The 20,686-nt window shown below is 28.6% G+C and overlaps 2 protein-coding genes across 2 annotated transcripts in view; one reads left to right on the top strand and one right to left on the bottom strand.

Moving 5' to 3' along the window:
* The first annotated feature begins 244 nt into the window (after positions 1-244).
* LOC142223685 (uncharacterized) overlaps positions 245-20,686 on the top strand; it is a 530,354-nt gene continuing 509,912 nt past the window's right edge. The window contains exon 1 of the mRNA XM_075293541.1: positions 245-448. The gene's annotated coding sequence lies outside the window, so the exon portion shown is untranslated. The remainder of the gene's footprint in view (positions 449-20,686) is intronic.
* On the bottom strand, positions 12,558-19,429 carry NimC4 (Nimrod C4). The gene is made up of 3 exons (XM_075294271.1): positions 19,359-19,429; positions 12,833-14,193; positions 12,558-12,764 (listed from the first exon to the last, which is right to left on the bottom strand). The coding sequence occupies exons 1-3, from the start codon at positions 19,427-19,429 to the stop codon at positions 12,694-12,696; spliced, it is 1,503 nt and encodes a 500-aa protein (XP_075150386.1). The 3' UTR covers positions 12,558-12,693.

Below are 20,686 nucleotides of genomic sequence, written 5' to 3'. Positions count from 1 at the left end.
ATTGACAATAAGTGGCGAATAAAAAAACGGAAACGGATATAAAATCCATACATTTGCAAAATAGATAAAGAAAACAAAAAAAAAATATCTCATATTACCTTAATAGCTGCCGAGATTTTTCGTGTTAAAATCGAGTCTATAGTGAAATTTAAATTATAGATAGCATAGGAAGAAAATTATTGATCTATTATTATAAGTAATTGAATAAAGTGAATGCAGAAAATAGCTGAACTTATCACTAAACGAATAATAAAATTTAACAATATACAATATAACTAATAAATCGATATATTCATAATTAATAACAGAGAAAATTATAAAAACACCTATGGAACACCTCATTCGATTACGAGAAGAAAAAAACCAACAAAAAAATTATAATCGTTTTTTAAACTCCATATAGAGCAAATAGTCTACAACCCGAAGATTTCACATAAAATATTAACAGGTAAGTTAAATTATCCTCTAGATATTTGTATATAAAAATCAATCCTAATAATAACAAGTAAGGAAAGTCTAAAGTCGGGCGGGGCCGACTATACCTTGAACCACTTTGTTGATCCACATTTCCGATACCATATCAAATCCATCAAATGTGTTGGGTGCTACGAATATATAAAGTTTATGTTCCCAGAGTGTGGCGCAGGGTATACAAATTATATATCCTACATTTGAAGCTTTACTGTTGAGAATTTATAAAAATCAGGTCAAAAATGCCACCGACCATAAAAGGTGTCATACTCATTTTAAAACAGTGGCACAAAAAGTGTTAAACCTTTACAGAAAGAAAACGTAAAAAGTAAAAGCATTTATATCAATATTTAAATATAGAATTGTGAATGGTGAAGGGGGTATAATAAGTTTGTCATTCCGTTTGTAACACATCGAAACATCGATTTCCGACTGTATAAAGTATATATATTCTTGATCGGGGAGAAATTCTAAGACGATATAACCATGTCCGTCTCTCTGTCTGTTGTAATCACGCTACAGTCTTCAATAGTGAAGTAGTCGTGTTGAAATTTTGCACAAACTCGTATTTTGTCTGCAGGCAGGTCAACTTCCAAGATGGGCTATATCGATCCAGGTTTTGATATAGTCCCCAGATGAACCGACTTCCCGATTTGAGATCTTGGGCTTATAGATACCGTACATTTCATCCAATTTGCTTGAAATTTGAAATCTATAGATATTGTAGGACCATAAAGAGATGTGCCAAAAATGGTGAGTATAGGTCCATGTTTTGGTGTAGCCTCCATATAGACCGATCTCCCGATTTTACTTCTTGGGCTTCTAACATAGAATCCGTAGTTTTCATCCAATTTGCCTGAAATCTGAGATGTATTATAGGACCATTAACAGCCATGGCGAAAATAGTGAGTATAGGTCCATGTTTTGGTATATCTCCCATATAGACCGATTTCCAGATTTTATTTATTGGGCTTATAGAAACCGTAGTTTTCAAGCAATTTGCTTTAAATTGGAAATCTAGAGTTATTGTAGGACCATAGAGAGGTGCGCTAAAAATGGTGAGTATAGGTCAATGCTTTAGTATAGCCCCCATATAGACCGATCTCCCAATTTTATTTTGTGGTTTTGTAGAAACCGTATTTGTTATCCCATTTACCTGTAATTGAAAGTCTGGAGGATTTTTAGGACTATAAATAGGTGTACAAAAAATTATTTCATTGCTAGACATTCTAGAAACGGTAGTTTTTATCCCATTTACCTGAAATTTGAAATCTAGCAGTAGAACAATAAATAGGTGTGCCAAAAATGATGAGTATCGGTCCACGTTTTAGTATAGCGCCCATAAGACCGATCTCCCCGATTTAACTCCTTGCGTTTCTAGAAACAGCAGTTTGACGTGTACGGGATTTAGTTTTTATCAGCCCATTTGGTAAGATTTTCATACAGACCGATATAGACCTCACTTCTTGAGGGTATAGAAGGCACACTGTAATTTCGGCCCGGCCGAACTTACTTAGTCGATCAAGTATATAACTTACTGCTTTATATACTTGTTTCAATTAATATACTAACTAACCTAGGTATAGTGGATGCCAGTTTTTTAGGTTCACTTTGCAAGGAGTGCAAACCGAAGACAAGTGGCCTTCTATAACCGAAAATTTTCTATAGAAATAAAATTTTGACAAAACTTCTATAGAAATAAAATTTTGACAAAAATTTCGATAGAAATAAAATTTTGACAAAATTTTCTATAGAAATAAAATTTTGATAAGATTTTCTATTGAAATAAAATTTTGCCAAATTTTTTATAGAAATAAAATTTTACAAAATTTTCTTTAGAAATAAAATTTTAACAAAATTTTCCATAGAAAGAAATATTTCTAGAGAAATAAAATTTTCTATAAATTTTATATAGAAATAAAATTTTGAAAAAAATTTCTATAGAAATAAAATTATGACAAAATTTGCTATAGCCATAAAATTTTAACAAAATTTTCTATAAAAATACAATTTTGAGAAAATTTTCTTTAAAAATAAAATTTTGACAAAATTTTCTATAGAAATAAAAATTTGCTATAGCCATAAAATTTTAACAAAATTTTCTATAAAAATACAATTTTGAGAAAATTTTCTTTAAAAATAAAATTTTGACAAAATTTTCTATAGAAATAAAATGTTGACAAAATTTTCTATAGAAATAAAATTTTGACAAAATTTTCTATAGAAATAAAATTTTGACAAAATTTTCTATAGAAATAAAATTTTGACAAAATTTTCTATAGAACTAAAATAAAAAAAAAAAATTTGACAAAATTTTCTATAGAAATAAAATTTTCACCAAATTTTCTATAAAAATACAATTTTGACAAAATTTTCTTTAGAAATAAAATTTGGACAAAATTTTCTATTGAAAAAAATTTAGACACAATTTTCTATAGAAAAAATTTGTTTGACAAAATTTTTACAGAAAAAAAATTGGCATAAATTTCCCTAGAAATAAAATTTTCAAAAAAAATTAAAAATAAATTTTCTATAGAAATAAAATTTTCTATAGAAATTTTATTTTGAAAAAATTTTCTATAGAAATACAATTTTGAAAAAAAATTCTATAGAAATAAAATTGTGACAAAATGTTCTATAAAAATACAATTTTGGCAAAATTTTCATTAGAAATAAAATTTTGACAAAATTTTCTGTTGAAATAAAATTTCGAAAAAAAAAAATTCATAGAAATAAAATTTTGACAAAATTTTCTATAGAAATAAAATTTGGACAAAATTTTCTATAGAAAAAAATTTTTGACAACATTTTCTACAGAAAAAAATTTGCATAATTTTCCATAGAAATATAAATTTCTAGAGAAATAAAATTTTCAAAAAAATTTCTATAGAAATTAAATTTTAACAAAATTTTCTATAGAAATGAAATTTTGACAAAATTTTCTATAAAAATACAATTTTGACAAAATTTTCTTTAGATATAAAATTTTGACAAAATTATCTATAAAAATAAAATTTCGGCAAAATTTTCTATAGAAATAAAACTTTGATAAAATTTTCTTTAGAAATAAAATTTTGACAAAATTTTCTATGGAAATAAAATTTTGATAAAATTTTCTATAGAAATAAAATTTTGACAAAATTTTCTTTTGAAATAAAATTTGGACAAATTTTCTTTGACAAAAATTTCTACAGAATAAGATTTTGATAAAATTTTCTACAGAATAAAATTTTGACAAATTTTTTATAAAAAAAAAATTGACAAAATTTTCTATAGAAATAAAATTTTGACTAAATTTTCTATTGAAATAAAATTTTGACAAAAATTTCTATAGAAATAAAATTTTGACAAAATTTTCCACAAAAATTAAATTTTGACAAAAATTTCTACAGAATAAAATTTTGACAAAATTTTCTACAGAATAAAATTTTGACAAATTTTCTATAGAAAAAAAAATTGACAAAATTTTCTATAGAAATAAAATTTTGACAAAAATTTCTATAGAAATAAAATTTTGACAAAATTTTCCATAAAAATTAAATTTTGACAAAAATTTCTACAAAATAAAATTTTGACAAAATTTTCTATAGAAAAAAATTTGGACAAAATTTTCTATAGAAACAAAATTTCGACAAAATGTTCCAATTCTATAAATTCTATATATTCAATAGATTTAAAAATTTTAATTTTCGTTTTTGCCCTTCTTTGTAGAAGCAGTAACTGCCCTTGTTAGAGCAAACTAAAATCGTTTAAGCCCTTAAAATTCGACATATTTACTATTCAAAGGATATAAATAACCCAAAAAATATCTCTAATAAGAGAGATCATAGTATATAATATTGCAAATACTGAAGAAAGTTCTACAATAAAAAAGTAAAAGATATCTTTCGAAGAGAAAACATATTTTTTAATAAACTTCAATATTTTTTTTTTTAATTTGGTAGATTTTTGGTAAAACTTTATTTAGATTTTATTTATTTTTTATTTTTATTATTTATTTTAATAACCTGCACAATAAGAAGTTATTCTTATAATTACAGTATAGGCATTTACATTTGGTAGATTACTTTTGGCACGAGTGGCAACCGAGACGCGATGTTCTAAGATTCGGTCTGGGTCAACTTACGGCCATATATACTTCTTTTGTTCAATTTTTTTCACCGATTATATCCTATAAAATTTCTCTGTCTCTGCATAATTGAAATTATGCATTTTGTGCATAATTTTGTTTCTATTGACTTTTAATAGGTTTATAAATATGAAGCATACTTTCAGGAGTTTACTTAAACAATATATATACTCTATGATAAATTCTTTAAATACTACATTACGTCTATTCTCTTTCACTAAAAAAATCTTACAAAATATTTCATATCTATAATCGTCTTAAAATATTACTTAATGTCATTTTAAGAGGCTTTCAAATACAATTTAAGTCAATAGTTCAAAAGACACTAAACTAAACAGGAACATAACATACAAATAAATGTAAATTTATGTAAATGGATTAATATGGCATTTAAAATGCAATTTCTGTGTTTATACAATGGACAATGAACACCCACACATACATATATCATTTGATGGTGTTCTTTCTCGTAATGATCTTTTCCTGCTCCAGCTACCAGTGAACTCATACATCATTCCCACACAAACCAGACACATAAAGAAAAAGCCTTTGTCTAAACACCATCATCATCTTTATCGTCATCGTCATCAGCAACACCAATACCATAACCATCTCTTTATCAAGTCTTGTTATCTGCAATGAATAGGAAAACATGACCGGACCTTTCAAAACTACAATTTAATTTTATTACAACCATTTTCCGTATAAGGAATCGAATCGAAAATGAGAGGCGTTAGGCACACACACACACACATTTATTTTGCACAAATAAAAGGAGGGGTTGGAAAAAACAACAAACGAAAATTGAAAAAAGAATATGAAAATAAAATGATTAATTTACTAGCATATTTTTCAAGTGGATTTTTTTATTCCAATTTGATTTAAGACTTTTTTACGAATTTATTTCTAAATTCTTTGAAGGGTGTGAAGTAGAGAGGAAGCTTTACTCGAGAGTAAAAAAGGAAATCTTTCAAAAAAATTTATGTATATCTATTTGCCAGCTATGATGAATAGAAATAATTTGGTTTCCATCCAAGGCATAAAGAAATGTTCGGTAAACAATGAAGTTCTTTGATATTTGCTTTTAATAGGCTAATTTGTAATGGACATCCAATTGACCCTCAACAGAATGGAAGGAAGGAAGGATAGTCATAACCAAAGGAAGAGCCTTATTTCCCCTTATAAGTGATTGTAATGGTCTACTTCTAATAGCTCTTCTCCTCAATTGTGGGTTGGTTGAAGTGGAGAACATTTGTCATTGATTGAATATTTCCAATAGTTAATCAAATCGAGATATTTCATCATACCCCAGCAAGAAAAAAAATTGAAACTACTTCTACAGGCACAACTTTAAAAGCACTTCCAAAAATGTCCTCAGGAAGTTCTTTTAATTTAATTTTTTATAACTCACTTTTTCATATTTTTAAAAGATAGTTCTAACTTGTTTGCTTCAAGTAAAGAGAGACAAGATAACCAAAATGGTAAAAATTACTAAAATTTTTTCCAAAAAAATGCTAAATCCATTCTAAAAAAATTGCGAATTTTTGAAAATATTTGAGATTAAGTGTTTCCGTCAAGCGTTAGAATGCACTAAAAATCATAAAAAAATGTAAAAATTATTTATCAAAATATAACAAAATTTTTTAATTCATATCCAAAACACTGAATTCGTATTACACCTTAAGAAGTGATGCAGGCATAATAAAATTGTTCAGTGCAACGGCTGTTCAAACGGTGGATATCCGTCCTATGAAAAGCCCATGTTAAATTCATTGTTTCTGTGCCAATTTTTCACAACTTCCGGATTCAAAAAGAAAATTTTCCCTACTTTTTTGCCAACGCTTTTTTGCTGGGTTGTCATAAAATGAAAATAATCCTTTTATGTATCCGCTGCATTGATTTCGCATTAGTTCTTCAGATGTGATATAATTCCACTAATTTGAATTTCATGACAAATGGGAAAAAGCTAAAAAATAAATTCTTTACGTTTTGGAATTTTTTCTACACGTAACGATATTTTGAATAATACTTGCACATATTTGGCATTATCATCCTTACAGTAAAATTAAAATTTATTGTTTAAATTTCCCAAAAACAAATGATTTATATATATATATATATATATATATATATATATATATATATATATATATATATATATATATATATATATATATATATATATATATATATATATATATATATATATATATATATATATATATAAAATTCACAGCAAAATAAAATAATTTTTTATCCCAAGCCTAGAAATCGCCTTCATCTTTCCAGCACAAGAAGTTCTTTTGAGGTTATATATATATATATATATATATATATATATATATATATATATATATATATATATATATATATATATATATATATATATATATATATATATATATATATATATATATATATATATATATATATATATATATATATATATATATATATATATGTATGTATATATATATATATATATATATATATATATATATATATATATATATATATATATATATATATATATATATATATATATAACCTCAAAAGAACTTCTTGTGCTGGAAAGATGAAGGCGATTTCTAGGCTTGGGATAAAAAATTATTTTATTTTGCTGTGAATTTTATGCCCAGTACTTTCTGTATAGCAATAAAATCTTGAGTAAATATTCCATAGAAATACAATTTTGACAAAATTTTCTATAGAAAGAAAATGTTGACAAAATTTACTATAGAAATAAAATTCTGACAAAATTTTCTATATGTTACATATAAAATTTTGACAAAAATGTCTATAGAAATAAATTTTAAAAATTTTTGAGAAAATTTTTTACAGAAATAAAGTTTTTTAAAATTTTTTCAAAATTTTCTATTGAAATAAAGTTTTGAAAAAAATTTTGCGTTGACTAGTAGCTTAACCAAATGAGGAAAATTATTTATGTATGCCAAACTGATTTGGACATAGCCCTTTAGACTGCAAGATGGTTAGATGGGCGATCGTTTCTGAACTGCCACATTAATCATCAACATTCTCTTTGTTTATAGAAATAAAATCTTAAAAAATTTTATGTTGAAATAAAATTTAGAGATTATTTTTAATAGAAATACAATTTTAACAAAATTTTCTATAGAAATAAAATTTTCTATAGAAATAAAATTTTGACAAAATTTTGTATAGAAATAAAATTTTGAAAATTTTTCTACCGAAATATTTTTTTTTATTAAAAACAAAATAAAAAATAATAATTGAAAAATTTTATATAAAAATAAAATTTTTAAATTTTTCTATAGAAGTAAAATTTTGAGAAAATTTTCTACGGAAATAAATTTTTTTCTGGTTGATTATCGTTGACCTTTTTATTTATTTTTAAGAATTTTTTCATAGTTTCGGCTATAGGTCGATTAAAAAACATAGATATGATGTTTTTCTTTTATTTTTATTTCCAATATTTCGGTCGACCTATAGCCGAAACTATGAAAAATAATTCTTACAAATAAATTTTTGACAAAATTTACTATAGAAATAAAATTTTGACAAAATTATTATTTTTTTCTTAAATTTTGAGAAAAATTTTCTACAGAAATAATATTTAAAGAGAAAGTTTTCTATAGAAATAAAGATTTGAGAAAATGTTTGCGTTGACTAAACTACAGGAGTACCCTCAACCAACAGAGGAAAAGTATGTATGGCAAACTGATGTGGGCAAAGGCCTTTAAACTGCAATATGGTTAGATGGGCGATCGTTTCGGAACTGCCACATTCCTCATCAGCATCCTCTATAAACACAAAATTTAGATAATATTTTCGATAGAAATAAAATTTTGACAAAATTTTCTATAGAAATAAAATTTTGACAAAATTTGTGTAGAAATAAAATTTTGAGAAAATTTTCTCTAGAAATAAAATTTTGAGAAAAATTTCTCTAGAAATAAATTCTTGAGAAAATTTTCTCTAGAAATAAAATTTTGAGAAAATAAAATTTTGAGGAAATTTTCCATAGAAATAAAATTTTAAAACAATTTTTTATGGAAATAAAATTTTAAAAAAATTTACTATAGAAATAAAATGTTGACAAAATTTATTATAGAAATAAAATTTAGACAATATTTACTACAGAAAGAATATTTTGAAAAATTTTCTAAAAATATTACTTTATTTTATTTTTAATTTAAATAAAATTTTCTATAGAAATAAAATTTAGAGAAATTTTTGAATAGAAATAATGTTTTGAGAAAAATTTACGTTGACTAAACTACAGGAGTAGCTTAACCAACGGAGGAACAGTATTTAAGTTTTCTCTAGAAATAAAATTTTGAGAAAATTCTCCATAGAAATAAAATTTTAAGAAAATTTTTTATAGAAATAAAATTTTTACAAAATTTACTATAGAAATAAAATGTTGACCAAATTTATTATAAAAATTAAATTTAGACAACATTTACCACAGAAAAAATATTTTGAAAATTTTTCTACAAAAATTACTTTATTTTGTTTTACTTTAGATAAAATTTTCTATAGAAATAAAATTTTGAGAAATTTTATTTCTATAATGTTTTGAGAAAAATTTGCGTTGACTAAACTACTTGAGTAGCTTAACCAACGGAGGAAAAGTAATTATGTATGTCAAACTGATTTGGGCATAGCCCTTTAGAGATATGGCCAAAATAAATTTTTCATATAAAAATTTAAATTTTTTGAGAATTTTCATCAAACTTTTGATTTTTGAAGGGTGGTCACGAATTATCGTCCTTTTCGCTCTAGGACGCATATTTAAGAAGATGTCCGATCGAACTGCCATATTAATCATCAGCATTCTCTTTGTTTTTAGAAATAAAATTTTGATAAAATTTTCTGTTGAAATAAAATTTTGAGATTATTTTTAATAGAAATAAAATTTTGACAAACTCTTCTACAGAAATAAAATTTTGACAAAATTTTCTAAAGAAATAAAATTGTGACAAAATTTTCTATAGAAATAAAATTTTGACGCAATTTTATATGGAAATAAAATTTTGATAAAATTTTCTATAGAAATAAAATTGTGACAAAATTTTCTATAGAAATAAAATTTTGACGCAATTTTATATGGAAATAAAATTTTGATAAAATTTTCTATAGAAATAAAAAATTTTCTCTAAAAATAAAATTTTGAGAAAATTTTCTCCAGAAATAAAATTTTGATAAAATTTTATATAGGAATAGAATTTTGAGAACATTTTACAAAGAAATAAAATTTTCTATAAAATCTTAATTTTCTTTTGGATTCGGCTATAAAAAGGAGGTCCCTTGTTGTTAAGTTTAAAACGTCGAATCGTACCACAAAGGACTGAATAGTCTAGGTGAGCCGTTGCCACTATTCCGAAGCTAACTACCCCGATACATGTCAACTTCCAGATATAATTTCTGAAGGCTTCTGGAGTAGCAAAGTTCATTTAATTCGGTTCAAACTCAAAGTATGTAAAGAGAGAAGTTCACCACTGTGGTATCACAATGGACTGAATAGTCTAAGTGAGCCTGATACATCGGGCTGTTACCTAACCTAACCTAACCTAGTACACAGAAAAAAATTTCCGTAGTTAAACTAACGCGAAATGTAACTTACTTTTATTGGAAAAAATTATTTGCTTATAGTTAAATTTTATTATTTTTAACGAAATTTTTTATTAATAAAATCTTACTTTTTTAAGTATGTCTCAAAAATTTTATGAACTAAACGTGAGTATAAAGTTCAATGACCGTACACATAAGTTCAATATGAACTAAAACAAATGAAAATTTTCGTATCGTATTCCCAAAAATAGTAAGAATGAACACCTGTATGGTTAAAATTGTCATGATTTGGCGCCAATGATTTTTTTCTTTACTTTTAGTTAATTTTTTCTTCTATGAGATGATGTAATTTCGTGAACTGCAGTTAAAAAATACAACAGGGCATTAACATTTCCTGGTTTTAACAACGCTTTGTGGAAATCTCAAAATGTGGAGTACAATTTAGTTCAATTTTCGTGCGTGGTACTGTATTCTTCCTATAAAACAGTTCACTTTTTTTCGGTGTATGTTATGTCAGTATATTATGCCCTTTACAACCCCTAATTGAGTAACAAAGTTCATCCGATGCGGTTGACATCTAGTGAACGATATAAGTATCTAACAAAAAATTTTGGAAGTTCTTCTAAAGGTACAAAAACCACACTTCAAATTTTGTCGAAAAAAAAAAACTAACTCTATTTTACAAAAATTGCGAATTTCTGAAAACATTAGAAATCTATAATTTCAGACAAGTGTTAGAGTGCATAATAAACAAGTAAGTGAAGTCTAAAGTTGGGCGGGGCCGACTATATTATACCCTGCACCACTTTGTAGATCTAAATTTTCGATACCATATCACATCCGTAAAATGTATTGGGGGCTACATATAAAGGTTTATCCGAAATACATACATTTAAATATCACTCGATCTGGACTGAATTTGATAGACTTCTACAAAATCTATAGACTCAAAATTTAAGTCGGCTAATGCACTAGGATGGAACACAATGTTAGTAAAAAAATATGGGAAAATATTTAAATCTGAAGCAATTTTGAGGAAACTTCGCAAAACTTTATTTATGATTTATCGCTCGATGTATATGTATTAGAAGTTTAGGAAAATTAGAGTCATTTTTACAACTTTTCGACTAAGCAGTGGCGATTTTACAAGGAAAATGTTGGTATTTTGACCATTTTTGTCGAAATCAGAAAAAGATATAAATGGGAGCTATATCTAAATCTGAACCTATTTCAACCAAATTTGGCACGTATAGCTACAATGCTAATTCCACTTCCTGTGCAAAATTTCAATTAAATCGGAGTAAAAGATAGGCCACTGTGGTCATATGAGTGTAAATCGGGCGAAAGCTATATATGGGAGCTATATTTAAATCTGAACCGATTTCAACCAAATTTGGCACGCATAGCTACAATGCTAATTCTACTCCCTGTGCAAAATTTCAACTAAATCGGAGCAAAAAATTGGCAACTGTGGTCATATGAGTGTAAATCGGGCGAAAGCTATATATGGGAACTATATCTAAATCTGAACCGATTTCAATAAAATTTGACACACTTGACTATAGTACTAATTGTTCCTCTTGTGAAAAATTTTAAGCAAATTAGGGTAAAACTCTGGCTTCTGGGACCATATAAGTCCATATCGGGCGAAATATATATATATGGAGCCTATATCTAAATCTAAACCGATTTCTTCTAAAATCAATAGGGTTCTATTCTGAGCCAAAACACATACTTGTGCCAAATTTGAAGTCGATTGGACTAAAACTGCGACCTAGACTTTGATTACAAAAATGTGTTCACGAGACGGAGAGACGGACAGACGTACATGGCTATATCGACTCAGGAGCCCACCCTGAGAATTTTTGCCAAAGACACCATGTGTCTATCTCGTCTCCTTCTGGGTGTTGCAATCATATGCACTAACTTATAAAATACCTTTTTCCACAGTGTGGCGCAGGGTATAAAAATCATACAAATTAAATTTTTTTAAAATTCACACCCAAAACTCGGAATTTGTATCACACCTTAAGAATTGTATCACACTCAGTACAACGTCTGTTGAAATGGTGGATATCCGTCCTATGACAAGCCCATGTTAAATTCAACGCTTCTGGGCCAATTTACCTCACTTCCCGATTCAAAAAAGGACATTTTCGCAACGTTTTTAGCGACTCTTTTTTTTGCTGGGTTTATGACTTCTAACCGACAAAAATTGTTGAAGCAACGATTATAATTTTTTAAATAAAATTTCTTTATATTGAAGACATTTGTTCTTAATATTGTATAAATTGCGTATCCTAAAATTTTGGTTACATAATCTTTTCTTATAGGTAAAACATTTTTTTTCAGCGTAGTTTTAGCTAACGTAACATGAAGATAGAAGAGAAATCCAACTATATAAAAATAAAATCTTAAAAAAAATATTTATTTATAATTTAAATAAATTTTATAAAAAAAAAATCTCTCAAATCTCATTAAATACTATTTGTAAATTATTTTAAAATTAAGGCCAACATATAGTCCATCTCCATATTTTATATAACCGATTTCTCTGGGTTTGATAGTCGACATCCTCGACTATCGTAAGCACACTCCAATTGTTTGCCTAAAAAACGGGGGCAAAGTAAAATGGAATTAAAATATAAAAAAATAAAACAAATTCACAAACTTTACCTTCCACATCCATGCGACCTGAACTTGCTCTGGACAATCTTAAACCCAAATAAATCAAAGCTCCTGTCATTGTTAAAACACCCAAGACAATGAAAAATATGGCTGCTATATTCGAAGATTCGGTTTCTTCCATTTCTATTGAAGTACCACTGCCGTCCGGCAGAGCTGACATTAAAGTTTGATATTCCTCCAGTGACAAACACACTGGCTTCACCACATGTTTCAGGTGTTGCTCACCGTGTGTAGTGTTGTCGGCTATTTGCATGGACTTCTTTAGCATTTTATATCCTTCGCGACAGGCACAGGTGCCATTTACAGAGCAAACAGCTTGAGGATCTGTACAGGGCTGTATACGACAGTCAATTTCATCAATGGCAAATTTCAAAGGCTGACATTGGCCACGATAGAGAACAAAGTCGTCGGGACATTTATGGAGGGAATTTTCAGTGCTTGCACTTTCGAATGATTCATCAAAAATTTGACTTGGATCCACCGATATGCCCATATGAATATCTGTTGCCTCACTACTATGCTCCTCATCCTCCTCCTGCTCCTCCTCGTGGACTTTCTCATTACTCTCATCCTCTTCGCTGGCTGGTGTTGAGGATTCCATTTCTTTAAATATTGACAAATTGGGTTCACACTTTTGAGTCTGCTCGTTAAAGACGAAACCAATATTGCAATCGCATTTTTCCTTATCTACACATAGGCCATTTTTGCATTGGTCTCCAGCAGAGCAAATGGGTAGGCAAGTGCCCTTCTCCGATTTATAGCCTTCGGAGCATTCACATCGATTGGGTGCCACACATTTACCATCGAACGGACAACCCGAAGGACAATGGGGCACGCATTGAAGATCTTCGGTTTTGCGATATCCCCCCAGGCAAGCACATTCATTTGGTCTCACGCACAAGCTATTCTCCGGACAAGGTTTCTCACATATCGGCTCACAATAGTGTTTTCCACCTTGTTTGGCCAACGAGGAGAAGTAGCCCTGTAGGCATTGACATATTTCGGGTTCCACACATTTTGAGTTTCTAGGACACCCCTCCAGGCATTGAGGTTCACACAATTTCGTTTCTGTCATAACATAACCTTGACAACATGCCCTTATGGGTGTGACTTTTGGTATAGCTTCCCGCTCAACATATTCCTCGGTTTTGACGATGGATTTTCCCCATTTCTTGTACCAGGGTTTTGGAGCTACTACCTGTCGGGTTTTCACTACATCCACAAATGTATATTCGGTTTTATTGTGAACACAATAGGGCTCAGGTTTCGAGGAGGAGGCCCATCCATAATTGACTAGATGAAGAGCATATAGAAGAAATGCTGGCGCCAAATTGTATTTCATGTTAATCCTGAAAAAAACGAAATAGGGAAAATATGAAAAAATGAAAATTGTTTGTATAGTTGTTTTTTTTTGTATAGTGACAGCCCCTATAGGGCTCACTTATTCTATTCAGTCCACTTCTCGATCTGACAGGGGACCTTATTTTAATAGCCGATTCTGAACGGCGTTTCACTTTGCAGTGAAATTCCTTAGAGTAGCTTTCGAAAGCACTCAGAAGTGTCACCAGCATTACTGAGAGGGAATAATCAACCGCTGAAAATTATTTGATGTTTAGTCGAAACTGGGATTGCAACTTTATCCCGTGGTAGGTTATTGTGAGCATGCTTACCACTGCAATACGGTGGCTTCCTACTTATATTACACTCAAAAAACGTTAACCCTATATTTCACTAAAGCCAATTTAACACTATTTTAGTTCATATATTTATTATGTTTTGAGAATGTTTCACGAATTAAGCATAAAGATTTACTAAATCCGTGTCTTTCACAAAATAGTTCAGAATTTTTTGAAATTTTACCAATAATGCGCCCAAAGTTCAAGTATAGCACTAAAGATATTTTTGCAATCTTGAACTCCAATTTTTTCCCTTCACACTACGTAATTACAAGCGATAAAAACTGGCTTCTGGAGCCATTTAAGTGCGAAAGATATATTTGGGAGCTATATTATTCCAAACGGACAGACGGACATGACTACACCCAAAAAAAGTGAACCCACTGTGGAAGAAAATGTAGTTTTATTTTAGATAAGTAAGGAAAGTCTAAAGTCGGGCGGGGCCGACTATATTATACCCTGCACCACTTTGTAGATATAAATTTTCGATACCATATCACATCCGTCAAATGTGTTGGGGGCTATATATAAAGGTTTGTCCCAAATACATACATTTAAATATCACTCGATATGGACAGAATTTGATAGACTTTTACAAAATCTGTAGACTCAAAATTTAAGTTGGCTAATGCACTAGGGTGCACAGAAAAAATATCACCAAAATATTTCCAATTAAAAAGTTATTTGAAGTTAATTTTTTTTAATTAATAAATTAATTGATACAATTAGCTTTTTAATCAAATTCGGAAGACTAAGTCAGTTAAAAAAAGTGATGAACATTTTTTAAATTTTTAATTACAAATGTATTCCAAACAATCAATTGTTAATCTAAATAAAAACTCTAAGCCAATTCAGAAAGTAACTGAACATATTTACCTGTTTTAATTAATAAATTAATTGAGTTTTACAATCAATATCAATTAAATTGTTAATTGAATCAATTAAAAAATTAATAGAAATTTGCCAATTAAATCAATTAATTTTTTGATCAAGAATTTTTTCTATGTCCAATTAAAATTGTGATTGATACTATCATTTTCGTGATTGAAGACATTTCAATTAAAAATTTAATTGTATCAACTAATTTCGTGATTGAATCAGAAAAAAAAACTTTATGTGTGTGGAACACAATTTTAGTAACAAAATATGGGAAACATTTAAATCTGAAGCAATTTTAAGGAAACTTCGTAAAAGTTTATTTATGATTTATCGCTCGATATATATGTATTAGAAGTTTAGGAAAATTAGAGTCATTCTTACAACTTTTCGACTAAGCAGTGGCGATTTTACAAGGAAAATGTTGGTATTTTGACCATTTTTGTCAAAATCAGAAAAACATATATATGGGAGCTATATCTAAATCTGAACCGATTTCAACCAAATTTGGCACGTATAGCAGCAATGCTAATTCTACTCCCTGTGCAAAATTTCAACTAAATCGGAGAAAAAAAATTAGCCTCTGTGGTCATATGAGTGTAAATCGGGCGAACGATATATATGGGAGCTATATCTAAATCTGAACCGATTTCAATAAAATTTGGCATACTTGACTACACTACTAATCACACTCCTAGTGCAAAATTTCAACAAAATTGGGGAAAACTCTGACTTCTGGAACCGTATTAGTCCATACCGGGCGAAACATAAATATGGGAGCTATATCTAAATCTGAACCGATTTCAATAAAATTTGCCACACTTGACTACACTACTAATTGTTCTTCTTGTGAAAAATTTTAAGCAAATTGGGTCATATAAGTCCATATCTGGCTTCTAGAGATTTCTTCCAAAATCAATAGGGTTCTATTCTGAGACAAAACACATACTTGTGCCAAATTGGACTAAAACTGCGACCTAGACTTTGATTACAAAAATGTGTTCACGGACAGACGAACAGACGGACATGGCTATATTGACTCAGGAGCCCACCCTGAGCATGTTTGCCAAAGACACCATGTGTCTATCTCATCTCCTTCTGGATATTGCAAACATATGCACTAACTTATAATATCCTGTTCCGCAGTGTGGCGCAGTGTATGAAAATCCATTCGTACACACAAAAAGTAAGTTTTGGATTCAATCACGAAATTAATTGATCCAATTAATTTTTAATTGAAATGTCTTCAATCACAGAAATGATAGAATCAATCACCAGAGTCAATTACAAAATTAACTGATTGATTATTAATTCGAGTGATTGATTTTTGTTTTATTTGTTTAATCAATTAAAATTTTAATTGATGATTCGACATTACAACCCATAAATAAAATTTGCATTAATTTTTATGGCATTTCTTTTTTATACACTCCACCATAGGAAATGGGGGATCATTTCGTTTGTAACACATCGGGGCTTAAGACCCCATAAAGTTTATATACTTTGGGTCGTGGTGAAATTCTGAGTCGATCTAGCGATGTCCGTCTGTCTGTGGAATTCACACTAACTTCCGAACGAAACAACCTATTGACTTGGAACTTGGCAAAAGTAGTTTTTATTGGATGTAGGTCGGAGGGCATTGCAAATGGGCCATATTGGACCATTTTTGCGAATATCCCCCATATAAACGGACCCCCAGATTTGGCTTGCGCAGCCTCTAAGGGAAGCATATTTCATCCTATCTGGCTAAAATTTGGTACATGGTGTTGGTATATGGGTATTGGTCCATAATTTTGTATAGCCCCCATATAAACCGACTCCCCAGATGTGGTTTGCGGAGCCTTTTGGAGGGGCAAATTCCATCCGATCAGGTTGAAATTTAATACGTGGCGTTAGTATATGATCTACAACACCAATGCAAAAATTGGTACATATAGGTTCATAATTATATATAGCCCGATATAAACCGACATCCCAGATTTCACTTACGGATCCTCTTGGAGGAACAAATTTCAACTGATTCGGTCGAAACTTAGTACGTGGTGTTAATATATGATCTGAAACACCCATGCCAAAATCGGTCTATATCAGTTCATAATGACCCAGCAAAAAAATTTGGAAGTTCTTCCAAAGGCACAACTTTAAAAGCACTTCCAGAAGATGCACTCCTAATGATGTTATTTATTTTAACTACCCAGGAATTTTTTAATTCAATTTTTTTATAACTTGGTTTTTTCATACTTTTAATGGGTAATTTTAATTTTTTTTGCTTCAAATAGGTTAAAAACAGAGTAAGAATCCATCAAATGGTACAAATCATTTAAATTTAGTCGAAAAAATGCTAAAACCAATTTGAAAAAACTGTAAATTTTTGGAAATAGTTGATGTCAAACGTTTCCGACAAGCGTTAGAATCCATTAAAAAGTATAAAATATTATAAAAATTATTTATTTGACAAAATATCACAGAATTTTTTAATTTACATCCAAAACATTGAATTCGGATCACACCTAAAGAAGTGATGCCAATTCAGTGCAACGGCTGTTGAAATGGACGACTTCCGTCCTATGACAAGCCCATGTTAAATTCATCGCTTCTGCGTCAATTTTGCACCACTTCCGGATCCAAAAAGAAAATTTTCATTACTTTTTTGGCGACGCTTTTTTTGCTGGGTATTTATAGGCCCCATATAGACTGATACCAAGATTTGATTATTTATTTTCTTTGATTTTCTTCGACCTTATTATGTTATAACATAATAATAAATTAATGATTTGTCAGATCTCTAGCTTGAAAAGTCATTAATTTATTATTACAAATAAATAATTTTTATTTATTTATTTATTTATTTTTTTGATTTTTAATGCATTCTAAGACTTTTCTGAAACATTTGACCTGAAGTGTTTTCAAAAATTCACACTTTTTATGGATTGGATTCAGCATTTATTTATAAAATTTCAATAATTTGTACGATTTTATTAATTCTTAAGATAAAATTACCTATAAAAATAGGAAAAAGGCGAGTTATAAAAAATTGTATTAAAATAACTTCCTGTGTAACATAGTTAAAATAGAAAACATCTTTAGGAGGACAGTTTTGGAAGTGCTTTTAAAGTTGTGCCTTTGAAACAACTTTGCAATTTTTTTTTGCTGGGTATACATAGCTCCCATATAAACCGACCCCTATATTTCACTTCTGGCTGTCTAATTACCGCGTAAAAATTGGTTCATATCAAAATTATTTATATAAACCGATCAAGAATTAAAGAATCCGCCTTTGTTTGTCTAACATAGTCTCCATGTGGACTAACTTACAATTTAGAAGATGATGTGAAGAAGTTTGCCATCGGCAAGTGTTACCCCACAACCAGAGTAATTCGATTGTCGATTACCGCCTTTAGCAAAAGTTGCAATCGATGGTGGAAGGTACATAAAATTCGGCTTGGCCGAACTTACGGCCGTATATACATGTTTATTTTGGGATATATTGTCACAGTCAATCATCAATCATGATCAAGAGAAAAATTTTTTACGACAAAAAATGTTTTTGGAATGAGACCATATTTGCAAGAATACATTTTGTTGATATCTTCTTTTTTTAATAAATTCCAGGAAAAATATATTTTGATTTTTTATGGCACTGAATATAAATGACTTAGTTTTACTATGGCATTTCCTTTATTTGTAGGAAGTTTTGATAATTTTTTTCACTTCTTTCATACATTAGCACAAAATGTTTTTTTTTTTGTATAATTTTTTATAATCCAATTCAATTGTTATATACCTTTAAAACACTTAAATAAATTTTTTAACAAATTTTATTTCAATTATATAAAAAAATATATATAATTTTTTTAATTTTCCCTTTGCAATTGAACAAAACAAAAAACTTCTTTACTTATTGACTAATTAAATACAACTGAAACATGAAACTTCAATTGTATTCTTCAACTTTATATTACGCTAAGATGAAGTGGTGGCGACTCTGCTGCAGTTCGAAATACTCAATCAGTGCCTTTCCACATTTATCCATTCATTCGTGTGTGTTTATACGGGCGGCTTAGCTGCCGTTTTGGGTTCTTTTCTCTCAGTGGCCGTATCCGTTGTTGTTTTTGTATATGAAATTAAGATAAAACATTTTTTTGTTCAAGGCATTGCGTCGTATTTCAATACCGAGAAAACAATAAACAATCATTTATGTTTCGTATTGACTAGTGATAGTGGCTTATGAATAGTGAGTGAGATATTTTTCATATTTGAAGAAAATTAAAATAAATTGTTTTTTCTTTTTCTTTGTATTAAAAAACCAATATCGTACAACATGCATTTCATTTAATATGTCATAAACCATTACAAATATATACAATATATTTATAGAGAATTTTAATTTTGTCACAATTTTTATAGGGTATTCATAACCGATGTACGGACGCGTATAATATCAGCAACTACAACATTGAATGAGTCATAAGGAGATGATAGTAGGAAATTGAAACATGAAAATCTTTAAGATGATACTTTAAGACAGACAATATAAGAATGATTCAGTAGTTTTTATAAATGAAAATGGAAAAAACAAGTATATACGGCCGAAAGTTCGACCAGGCCGAAGCTTATGTACCCTCCACCATGGATTGCGTAGAAACTTCTATTGAAGGCTGTCATCCACAATCGAATTACTTAGCTTGTGGTAACACTTGCCGATGGCAAGGTATCCTAAAACTTCCTAACATCGCCTTCTAAATTGCAAGGTAGTCCATACGTTATATATTAAACTAAAAAAGGCCAAACTTAATTATTTACGTATTTAGTAAATAATTAAGTTTGACAAATTTTTTATAGAAATAAAATTTTGACAAAATTTTCTATAGAAATATTATTTTGACAAAATTTTCTATAGAAATGAAATTTTGACAAAATTTTCTATAGAAATAGAATTTTGACAAAATTTTCTATAGAAATAAAATTTTGAAAAATTTTTCTATAGAAATAAAATTTTGTCAACATTTTCTATAGAAATAAAATTTTGACAACATTTTCTATAGAAGTATAGTTTGGACAAAATTTTCTATAGAAATAAAATTATGACAAAATTTTCTATAGAAATAAAATTTTGACAAATTTTTTTATAGAAATAAAATTTCGACAAAATTTTCTATAGAAATAAAATTTTGATAAAATTTTCTATAGAAATAAAATTTTGGAAAATATTTTTTGGCTCGAGTGGCAACCATGATTATGAGCCGATATGGACCAATTTTTGTGTGATTGGAGATCGGCTATATATAAC

Source organism: Haematobia irritans, chromosome 2 (assembly GCF_050003625.1).
Source record: "Haematobia irritans isolate KBUSLIRL chromosome 2, ASM5000362v1, whole genome shotgun sequence".
Taxonomy (NCBI): Eukaryota; Metazoa; Arthropoda; class Insecta; order Diptera; family Muscidae; genus Haematobia; species Haematobia irritans.
The sequence above is the reverse complement of the archived record's forward strand: the minus strand, read 5'-3'. Positions and strand labels throughout refer to the sequence as shown.